Source organism: Arachis hypogaea, chromosome 2, assembly GCF_003086295.3.
Source record: "Arachis hypogaea cultivar Tifrunner chromosome 2, arahy.Tifrunner.gnm2.J5K5, whole genome shotgun sequence".
Classification (NCBI taxonomy): domain Eukaryota; kingdom Viridiplantae; phylum Streptophyta; class Magnoliopsida; order Fabales; family Fabaceae; genus Arachis; species Arachis hypogaea.
Genome location: NC_092037.1, coordinates 100,819,420 through 100,831,497, shown reverse-complemented (window position 1 = coordinate 100,831,497; position 12,078 = coordinate 100,819,420). Strand labels below are relative to the sequence as shown.

The window sequence follows — 12,078 nt, the reverse complement described above, 5'->3', positions numbered from 1 at the left end:
TATGATGTACCATTCATATTCTCCCCTTATGAATAATTTTTCCTCTCTTCACTATAAAAATTTGATTATCCAATTCCATTATTGGTTAGGCTTTATCTTCTATAGGTACTCTGTTTAACATTTAACATGAATATATGATTTATATTTTGATGATAACATTATATCTCTTTTTTAAGCACTAATACGTAGATAGTTGCATTATAAATAATAAACAACTTGGTACTATTTCTAAGATTAAATACTAATAACTTGTTCCTCACAAGTCACAAATGTCTAATATGAATAGCTTTCATAGACAAAACATGAACTAAAATTGAAAGACAACTTGCATGGATTTACTATATGGTTGGACTGAGTCTAACACTTTAGTGTGCTGGTCAAGATTGATCCATGAGTCACAACTCACAACTTACAAGTAGACCAAGAAAAATGCAAGATACTTCGTTTAAGCGTAGTCATTGGTTGAGGATTTCACTTTCAATTGATAAGAAATTTGTAGTAAGTATGGAATTTGAGGATAGAAATAGGATACTTAATAAAATCTTATTCCATTAGGTGGAATTGGTTATCAAAGATGCCATTATGTCATATTCATGCATGCATTGAGATGCCACAAAGTTTTACATTGGTTGTCTCAAGTCTACCACAACCTTAAATGGATTCAAAGACGTTATTGTGCCGTAACCATGTATTGAGATGCGACAAAATTTTTAGTGGATTGCCTCAAGTCTAATACAATCCTCTTTGTTTTTCCGTATTTGCAAGTTGCAAGACTTGCAACCGGTTATGTAAGCTGACAGCTGAGTTAGGTTATGAATGTAGGAGAGTGAATGGAAATTATGGTGAAATTTGGATTCCAAGTAGAAGACAATTCTACTGTATTGATTGGGTTAGACATAGATTCCTGATCGTTGTCGCAAAATTTGGGAGAATCCACCGCAAGAAACTAGTTTATTAGAGCAAGACTCAAGTCTCACATTAGAATTCACGCCAAAACCGTGACCATAGACTCTTTTAGGTCACCCTTTTTTGAAAAACCGTGACCATAGACCCTTTTTGGTCACTGTAAAAAACAGTGATCATAGACCTCTTTAGATCACCCCTCAAAACCGTGATCATAGCTTTTTTTTTTGTCACCCTAAAAAACCGTAACTATAGAGAGTCTATAGTCACGATTTTTCACCATAACCAAAAAAACCGTGGTCATAGACCCAAAATGTTGTAGTGTCTTGTAATATGAATTATCAACACGATAAATAATCTTTCCAAGTTCTTTCACCTTTTTAAGATACTTCAATTTTCTCATCAACATCACCCATAGCACATGCATCAATCATCAACCTAAATTGCAACCTTACCGTACTAATTTGATCACTTTTAACCCCATGTAGATCCACAAGAAGCTTCTCCAGCCAGTACACACTGCATAACACATGGAAGGAACTCACTATGTACACATACAAATAAGTAATAACATTAAACTCATCTGATCTTAAAAATGTGATTCTAATTAAATTAAAGGAGATTACTCGCATAAAATAATTAAAATAAACTTTATATAAAATATTGATCAGTTTAATCAAATATATGAAATTATCTAACAATTTTCAATTATTATTTTCTAATAATCTAATGAGAGTCTCCTAAATTAAAATCATTGAAATCCATATAACTTCATCTTCTCATGCAATGCAACCCCTTTTTTCTTCTCTCTATTTCTTGGCTGCTTCCTGTTTTCACTTTATAGGAATTTTCCCATATTGAATCCATTTGTCTACTCGTTACTCTCCCAAGTCCCAACCTCCACTTTGACCAAGCCTCTGCCCCCTACCAATCTAGATTTTCTTACTTATATTTTTTTAAACTTAAATACACGACACAATCACGAATAATAAGATTAATAAAATTGTAGAACTAGGTGATTAACATTAATGATTAATAAATACACATATTTTTCTTTAATTATTGTGTATAAAATCCACCATTTGTGCAAAATATATTATTAATAAGGCATAAGAATAATTAGTGTATACTATTCTTTCATTAAATAAAGGATATGATGACCAAAGACAATTACCATTTCACACGCTACATTCTATATAGTAATTGAACCTGTCTTCATGGCCACTTCTTTCAATCTTTAAATATTATTCAAATTCAAACAAGAACCAATTGTTTTCATTCAAATTTGTTACAATTATTATTTATTTTTATATATATAACCAACAAAATCCATATGCATATAGATAATTAGATATATATACTATACATTCGTTCATATTCTTTGATCTGATTCAATTATTTCTTCAAATTTTTTTTCATCATAACAAAAACTTTGATCAAAACCATTTACACAACATACAATAGTTAAGGAGCAACCATGAATGACTTGTTCTCCGGCTCCTTCTCCCGCTTCCGCAGCACCGATCAAGTCTCTCCGGACAACCAACACCATGTCATCGAGATGGGCGCGACCGACGGCAACGTCCACCTCGACAAGTTCTTCGAGGAAGTGGAGGTCGTAAAGGAGGAGCTGAAGGAGTTGGAGAAGCTCCATGAGAGCCTAAGAGTGTCCCATGAAAGGAGCAAGACCCTTCACAGCGCTAGAGCCGTGAAAGATCTTAGAGCCAGCATGGATGCTGACGTGGCAATAGCACTTAAAAAGGCCAAGCTTGTCAAGGTCCGACTCGAGGCACTAGACAGGTCCAACGCAGCAAGCCGAAGCTTGCCTGGTGCTGGACCTGGATCTTCCTCGGATCGGACCAGGACATCCGTGGTGAGTGGATTGAGGAAGAAGTTGAAAGATTCCATGGACAGCTTCAACAACCTTAGACAACAAATATCCTCAGAGTACAGAGAGACCGTACAACGTAGATACTATACTGTCACTGGAGAGAATCCTGATGAAAAAACCGTTGATCTTCTCATCTCTACTGGTAAATACAATTTCATATGAATTCAAAAATTTAATGTTTTGTTATAAATCATCGTACTTGCTTTTCATATATTCTTAACAGCAAAATCATGTGATGGTTTAAATTCTATAATAATGGCTAAGTAAAATTTAAGCAATCATGCATGAGTTCATCTCATTCTAATAGGAAGGTCTTGATTGAAAATTACATTATTCCAGTAACATTTTTCCTGAATTTTATAGCCTATAGTTCTGTTACTTGGAGATTTCGGTTGATCAAACTCAAGAGAGTCATACATCTGAATTTGATGTCACATATAGTAATAGAATTTGGAGCTGAAGTCTTTTCTCATACATAAACAAATTTAGTTTTCACCATTACTATAATGAAAACTTTAGCCGACAAAAATTGATGTATAAATATGATGGAAAGTATGTTTTTAACATGTGTGTTGACATATATATTTTAGCACTAGAATTAAGATGTTGTCTCCACTCTAAGGGCTTGTTTGGATGAACTTTTAAGAAAAGATCTTTTTTTGAGTTATCTTTTTTAAAAGATCTTATGTAAAAGTAAAAGTAATTTTATGTTTGGGTATCTCATGTAAAAAGATATTTTTATTTATCAATTATGTTTGGGTATAACAATATAAAAGTACTTTTTTGTTTATTTATTATATGAAAAACATCTTTCTTTTTTAAGGAAAAAATCTTTTAAAAAAAGATATAAATTACAACTTCTCAAAAAAGATGTTTTTCTGATTTTTCTAGTGCTTTTACTTTTACTACTAGAAATTTACCAAACACACTAAAAAATAAAAAAATCTTTTTTTTAATGGAAAAAAATTTTTTTTTATCAAAATAATGGTGCCCAAACAAGTACTAAGTAAAACATAGTATTTATTATTTACCATTAAATCTTAGCATGTTGGTTTGTTAAATAGACACTAATATACACTTTATAATGTTGGAATAAGATGTAATTACTCATCAAATATGATAATTTGTATGTGTGTAACAGGTGAGAGTGAAACCTTTTTGCAAAAAGCAATTCAGCAACAGGGGAGAGCAACAATCATGGACACAATCCAAGAGATTCAAGAGAGGCATGACACAGTTATGGAGATAGAGAGGAGCCTCAATGAGCTTCACCAAGTGTTCTTGGACATGGCTGTTTTGGTCCAATCACAAGGTGAGCAAATAGATGACATAGAGAACCACGTGGCAAGAGCTAATTCGTATGTCCGCGGCGGGGTCCAGCAGCTCCAGGTTGCAAGGAAGCACCAGAAGAATACCCGGAAGTGGACCTTAATTGCCATCATAATATTGATCATTATCATATTGATTATAGTTCTTCCTATTGTTTTAAAAAATTGATTATTGCTTGGGTCATGACAAATTCATAGTTAATGAGATGCTGATTGGTGGCTATGAACATATTGGACTAATTCAAAACCTTATCATCTGCCACATGACCATTGCATTGGAAAATAATACCTTGTTTATTATTATTTTTTACTAGAACCTACCCTGTTGAAGATTGAGATTTTTGGTTTGGTTTCTACTTTCTAGAATCTCATGGTCATGGTCCTTTTTAGAAGATTCATGTTGATGCATTCTTTTGCATACATGTATTTTTTTGGAAAATTTAGAAATTTTCTTCTGATGTATCATATGTTATATATTGGTGAGTTAATTGTTTTGCAATTTGCAGCATTAAGCTTTTGTGGCCTACGATTTTTTTCCCTCTCTATTTTATTGTTTGTTTGTTGACCAAGAATTGCATGTTTTGTTAGATAAACTAGATTAATGCAAAAATAACAATAAAAACATAAGAAGACATATGAAGGTAGCACAAAGTATCATGAAGAGTTATATCCCCATATTCCTTTCACACACTTGCCATTGCATCAACCAATTGTTTATCTTTTACATCATGAATTTGAGTCATTAATTTATAGTTGTATAGATCTTTGTTAACTTTGTGATTTTTTCTCCCTAACTTAGACCATAGCCTTTATATTAGGACCAAAGAATCAGACATATAATATGTAGTCCAATTGCAGTCACATACACAACATTGATATATATGATCATGAATGTTTTTGAAAAAATATCAAATGTGTTTTAGGATCATATATATATATATATATATTTTTCCTTTTATTTAAGGTAAAAAAATGCCACTTTTTGTTTTTGATATTGGAATAACAATGTTGTTTTTTTTTTAAATGTAGACTGATGGGATGTTATTCTCAAATGTGAAACCATGTAACTAGAGAAGCAGAAATTGGACCATCCGATTCATGAGAAGTACAATTGCTATTAAAAAAATTTAAAAAAGTTGAGATACACACCTTCCACACTTTTAATAAACACCAAAAATTACAATGTTATGGTATATCACTACTTTTATTTCCATAAACAAAAAACCGCCAAAAAATGCAGGTCAATTATTGAGATGCAAAATGAATAATGGAAAAGGAAGATGGGGTACCTAAGTGCTTTGTCCTATATATCCAAATAATCGTTTTCTTTCTTGTTCATGGATTACCCAAGAAAAAATGAAAGTGAAAAGATCATGTGCCGCTAAAAAGTAAATTAGACAAAGGAAGAGATAAAGATCACAATGGATAAGTTGTAATTGAATTAAGTGTGCAACTGCCAAAAGGGACATGCAACTCCCTCCCATGACTAGAGTCTTATCCGATGGCTGATGAATTGCAATTTCTTTTTTTTGTTTTTTTTTTGTCTTTTTTTTTTATAACAATCAAATAAACAAAATTGGTGGAAAGAAATAATATGTCGAAATAAGATTAGTGAGAATAAAAAATTCTCAGCTACGGATAATAATTGTTCCGAAGACCATAAACCTCATCAAGTCAATTTCACTCTCCACACAAACCAAACGCTTCCCTTAGCTTCTGCTTGAGAAAACCCAGAGACTACATTGCAAATTGCGAACCCTTTCCTCACCCATCACCTTTCTTTCTTTGTTCTGACTTCTGATCCCATCTGATCTGCTTCACTTGAGATTTAACCATGGCTGAAAAACTTTATGGTGGAGCTTACCTCTCTCCCTTTGTTGATGCTGTTTTGGACAACATGTCTTCAATACTTGAAGATGACTCTGTCCTCTATGGAAACGAGTCTTCCCTGGAGTTGCTTGGAAGGTTGCAGAATTGTCTGTATGATGTTGGACCTGTTCTTGATGATGCTGAGCTGAAGCAGTTCACTGACAAGAGAGTCAAGAAGTGGCTTGTTGATCTCCAAGATGCTCTCTATTTCGCTGATGACTTGCTCGACGAACTCTCAACTAAAGCCGCCATTGATGCCACTCAAAGGGAACTAGGTAACTCTTCCTCCTGGTCTCGTTTGGTTGATTCATATATTGAAGATAGTGGTGACTTGGAAAAAATAGTTAGAAGACTAGAGTCTGTTGTAGCACGCAAAAATTATCTTCGTTTGAAGGAGACCGCAAAGGTGGACATGTCATGGAGAATTCCATCCACATGTCTTGTTGAACCATCGGAGATATGTGGCAGGAAAGAAGACAAGGATGCCATACTGAAACTGTTGTTGGATGATGATGATGCTTCTGATGGTGATATATCTGTCATTTCCATTGTGGGCATGGGCGGAATAGGAAAGACTACTTTGGCCCAATTGCTTTACCAAGATGACAAAGTGAAGGAGAATTTTGATTTTCGAGGATGGGTTTGTGTGTCAGAAGAGTTTGATGTTGTCAAGGTCACCAAGACTATAATTGAGGAAATAACTTCGAGTTCTTGTAACTTGACAGATTTGAATTTACTTCAGCTTGATTTAAAGGAAAAGTTGTCCAGGCAAAAGTTCTTCATTGTCTTGGACGATGTCTGGAACGAAAATTATGATGATTGGAATAAGCTTCTAAAACCTTTTCAGAAAGGGGTTAAGGAAGTAAAATTCTCATAACTACTAGACATAAAAATGTGGCTTCTGTGGTACAAACAGTTTCACCTCATGAACTAAGATCATTGTCTGATGAAGATTGTTGGTTGGTGTTTTCAAAGCATGCACGTCTTTCAACTGTTTTTGTGGAGAATGCAACCCTGAAAAAAATCCGCAGAGATATCGTAAAGAAGTGTGATGGATTGCCCCTGGCAGCTCAAGCCCTTGGAGGCATATTGCGGGGAAATTCTGATCTCAGGTATTGGAATCATTTGTTGAAGAGTGAAATCTGGGAACTCTCCAGTCACAGAATAAATGTTGTTCCAGCATTAAGAATAAGTTATTATTTTCTTCCTTCATATTTGAAAGAGTGCTTTGTTTATTGTTCCTTGTATCCCAAGGACTATGAATTTAGCAAAGATGAATTGATGCTGTTATGGATGGCGGAGAATTTTTTACAACCAGTAGGAAACCAGACTATGGAAGAAGTTGGTAGTGAATATTTTGATGAATTAATTGCAAGATCATTTTTCCAACCTCACAGTACCCGTGAAAAGATATTTGTGATGCATGATCTTGTTCATGATTTAGCAATGACGTGTGCTGGAGAATTCTATTTCAGAGCTGAAGAGCTTCGGAATGCAGTTGAAGTTGATATTAAAGCTCGTCATTTGTCACATAACGCCGAAGGCAATTATCCAATGTCAAATCTTTTGGGAGTTTGTGATAGAGTAAAACGTACAAGGACATTTCTTGAAATCAATTTGTGGTCATGGATCCCATTTAACATGGAAAACGCACCTTCTATCATGTTGTCACAGTTGAAGTACATGAGAGCTTTGTCGTTGAAAAGGTTTCCTATTGAGTCAGTGCCTGATTCAATAGGTGAGTTGATTCATCTGCGTTACTTGGATCTCTCTTGGACGGACATCGTGGCATTGCCAGAGTCATTGGGTAACCTATACAATTTGCAGACCTTGAAGTTGTATTGGTGTACAAATCTGAAAATGCTACCTGTTGGCATGAAAGACCTTGTAAATTTGCGCTATCTTGATATTAGAGGGACTAGGTCATTGCATGAGATGCCGAAAGGCATGAGCAAGTTGAAAAATTTGCAGTTTTTAAGCGACTATGTTGTTGGGAAGCGTGAAGAGAACAAGATCACAGAATTGGGAGCACTTGCAAATCTACACGAATCAATTTCCATTGTCAAATTGGAGAATGTGGTGAACAGCGGTGAAGCTTTGGAGGCAAGAATGTCCGATAAGGATGGCATTGATTCTATAACGTTAACTTGGTCGTTGAATGAAGAGGAGAATAGAGTTGATTCCGAAATGGAAAGAGATATACTTGACAAGTTACGACCTCACGCTAATTTGAAAGAGTTACATATCAATGGTTACAGGGGTACAACATTCCCAGATTGGATGGGACATTCTTCCTACCACAACATCACCTCAATAACACTTATTCATTGCAGGAGTTGCTGTATGCTTCCTTCACTTGGACAATTGCCCTCTTTGAAGCACCTAAGAATTATAGGCTTTGAAAGTGTGGGAATTGTGGGTGCTGAGTTTTATTTCTACGAGAATGGTGAATCTTGTTTGGAGACACCACCATTCCCAATGCTTGAAACTCTTAAGTTTTATTCAATGCCTTACTGGAAGGAGTGGCGTTCATTGGAGTTCAATGCGTTTCCGAGACTTAGGGAGCTTTCCATAAGTTCGTGTCCGATGTTGAGTGGAGATTTGCCGAATCATCTACCATCTTTGCAATCACTTAAGATTGAGAATTGCGTTGAGCTGAGTTGTTGTGTTCCAAGGGCTCCTGCGATTACCACTCTTTCAATTTCAGGAAAGCATCTGGTGGGGTCCGTGGTGGAGGCCATTATATACATGCAACTGAGTTGCCTCACTTCTTTATGGATCTCACATTGTTCCTCCCACATATGGTTTCCAGTGAGTCGTATTCCCACATCGCTAAAAAAGTTGACGATCGAGAGTTGTGGAGAACTAGAATTCGAAATGGATGGGCAACATCACTCGCTGCAGAAACTATCAATACGGAACAGCTGTGATTCAGTTACATCCTTCTCGTTGTTGGATTCCTTTCCGAATCTCAAGGATGTTGAAATCGACAAGTGTGAAAAGATGGAGTCTATTGTGGTGTCACGCTCTCTTTCATCTCTCCGTTCTTTATATATCTACGAGTGTAGGAGTTTGAAGTCCGTGTTGACAATATGGATGGCAGCACCTCAGCTAGAGCATCTCACATTACTGGGTTGCCCAGAGGTTGATTTGTCTCCTACTGGGGATGGGGTTCCACACTGCAGCCTCAGATCTCTTGAAATCAGCTACAGCAAGAAACTGGTGAGCTCTGCAGCATTCAAGAATTCGCAATTTCATGGGCTTACTTATCTTTCCATTCATGGTGAATACTGCGAGAGTGTGAAGTCCCTCCCAAAGGAAGGTTGGTTGCCTGCCTCGCTTGAGTTTCTCACACTGTTTCACATGAAAAGTGTGGAGACGTTGGAATGCAAGGGACTTGCCCACCTCACCTCCCTCCAGAAACTACGTATTGAGCATTGCTCCAAGTTGAAGAATATGGAGGGAGAAAAGCTGCCTGCCTCTCTAATACAACTCATCATCTTAGGAAGCCCTTTGCTGGCCAAACGATGTGAGAAGAAGGATCCACAGCTTTGGCCCAAAATCTCCCACATCCCCGCCATTCAAGTTGATGACACATGGATTTGGTAATCCAACAACTTCAACACATACACACACAACATTATTCTTATTTATGTTTTTCATCATGATTTATACTCTGCATATAAACTGACTCACGACTTTTCATTCTTCATTCTTTCTACAATATTCTTATTCTTCATTTTTAATCATTCTTATACATGTGCTTTTCCATTCCTTACTTAACACTTGTAACTTCTCATACAAATTATCCATCGACCCAACAACACAACTTCTTCCATGAACAATTTCATAGATAGAACACCAAACCTAGACATGATAGTAAGAGGCACACACATGAAAATGCTACAAATTCATGCTGTCATTTTAACAAAATACACACACATAATAGTTCATTAGTCTTTCTGCTTCAAAATATCAAGCTTCTGCAGAAAGACAATTACATTACTATTTATATTTTAATATTACAATTATATACTCCAACTATTTCAAAAAATCTGTCACTTTAGAAATTTGATATGTTAATAACTCATTGTATCTAGATACAAATTGTACTCAGATACATTGAATCGTTAATATCCAAAATTTTTAAACTAACAAATATTTTTAAAACTGGTAGAGTATATAATTGAGCCAAGGATGAGTTGCCTGAGTAAGAAAATAGCATTTCCCATCTGGCCTGACATCGATACAAGGATTTTGGTGCAATGCTACACCAAGACTCGCTTAATATCCTTGCCAAATCAAACATTAAGGTTGCAGCAGTTTCTGGCCGCAGCCGAAACCCATTTCGGGGGGATGATCGTGCCACGTCCATGTCCAGTGTCCATCATGTCTGTAAGAGAGTGCATAGGAGTTCCAATGTGTACATCACTTCCTCCTTTGCCTAGAAAGGAAAAACAAGAAATGAAACTTATTATGTCCATGAATAATTAAATAAGTTACCAAATAAGAACATGAATATCTTTTATTTTTGAGAACTTTGTACCATAGGCTGAGTGAATCTAAGCTCAAAAATGGTTCCAAGGGTCAGCAATTGATGGCTGAAAAGATAATTTCATTCAATCAAGAATCTATTCTTAATATATAAAAGTAGATACATAAACATGCACCACATTACTTTTGAGACTTTTCTTTCCTCCTACTAATGTAATGTAGCAATATTGCTTATTTGGCACAACTTTAGAATCAACCTCTCAATTCTTGCCAAATCAACTACTATTTTCAAATCAGCAAAAAAATAAAATATACAAATAAAAAACTAAAAAATAGAATCCAATAAATTTGTAACCTCCAAATACCTTGAATTTATATTCCTATATTTATTATATCTTACCGTTATAAACAATATAATAAATTTATAACCGCAATAATTAATTTATAAATTAAAAGTATAAAAAATGAAAATTATATTTTATTATTATAATTATGTTTATATTTTATTATTATAATTATGTTATACCTCAAATAACATAGTCTCCCATATTGGTCGCGAGTTCGAGTTTTTGTATCTTTGGTAAAAAAAAATCATTTTAATTTTTACTTATTATTAAAAATAAATTCTATTTTATTTTACCAATATAAATTTTGAAAAGAATATTTGAAAACTAAAAAAAAAAACAAATTTATTAAAAGAGTATCAAAATGAAACCAAAAAATATATGATATTAGACATACATTTTCATATTAGATACATTTGTAGTATATAAGATGCATCATGCTTTTTTTTTTTTTACTAAAAATGTTTAACTTTTAGCTTTTGTTACGTATATTTGTACATATAAGATACATCATGTACAAATCTAAATATATAATTATTACAATAATTATGTTGACCGCAACTCCATAAGTTTAGGCCATTGACTAGTCAATTGCATTGCCAACTTTAGAATAATTATTATTTGGCACAACTTTAGAATCAACCACGCAATTCTTGGCAAATCAACTATTATTTTCAAATCAGCAAAAAATAAAATATACAAATAAAAAACTAAAAAATAGAATCCAATAAATTTGTAACCTCCAAATACATTGAATTCATATTCTTATATTTATTATATCTTACCGTTATAAACAATAAAATAAATTTATAACCGTAACAATTAATTTATTAATTTTTATAAATAACTCACTAATAAACATCCATATATTACAAATGTCATAATAATATTATTAATTATAATAAATTTTACGTTATAAGTATTTAAATTCCATACCATTTAAACTACATATATAAGTCTCTTATCATTATTCCTTTACATAACATCAAATTTAGCACAAAAAATTTATTTTCGAACTGTACATCTCAAACTTACTCAATAGAGCATCATTCTCTCAGAGCAGAACGATTAGATCTAATGGCCATGCAACGAGAATCTGATGATCAGGTATGACAAAAAAAAACATGTGTTGCATCATACATTCATACTTACTCAAATACCATATACCTAATGATAACATAAATTGAATATTGGAATAGGAAAATATCTTCACAATTTTAGCAACTATAAACAAAATTTATGACAAATT

At 34.0% G+C, this 12,078-nt stretch overlaps 2 protein-coding genes across 2 annotated transcripts; both read left to right on the top strand.

Annotated features, from left to right (window-relative positions):
- Positions 1-2,030: 2,030 nt before the first annotated feature.
- Positions 2,031-4,634, top strand: LOC112757628 (syntaxin-121). The gene is made up of 2 exons (XM_025806184.2): positions 2,031-2,936; positions 3,936-4,634. Exons 1-2 carry the CDS (start codon positions 2,381-2,383, stop codon positions 4,289-4,291), a joined length of 912 nt encoding a protein of 303 aa, XP_025661969.1. The 5' UTR covers positions 2,031-2,380; the 3' UTR covers positions 4,292-4,634.
- Positions 4,635-5,956: 1,322 nt separating this feature from the next.
- Positions 5,957-10,678, top strand: LOC112757590 (putative disease resistance RPP13-like protein 1). The gene is made up of 3 exons (XM_025806149.3): positions 5,957-6,853; positions 6,967-9,596; positions 10,169-10,678. Coding segments are annotated over exons 1-3 (3,528 nt in total). The 3' UTR covers positions 10,170-10,678.
- The last annotated feature ends 1,400 nt before the right edge of the window (positions 10,679-12,078 follow it).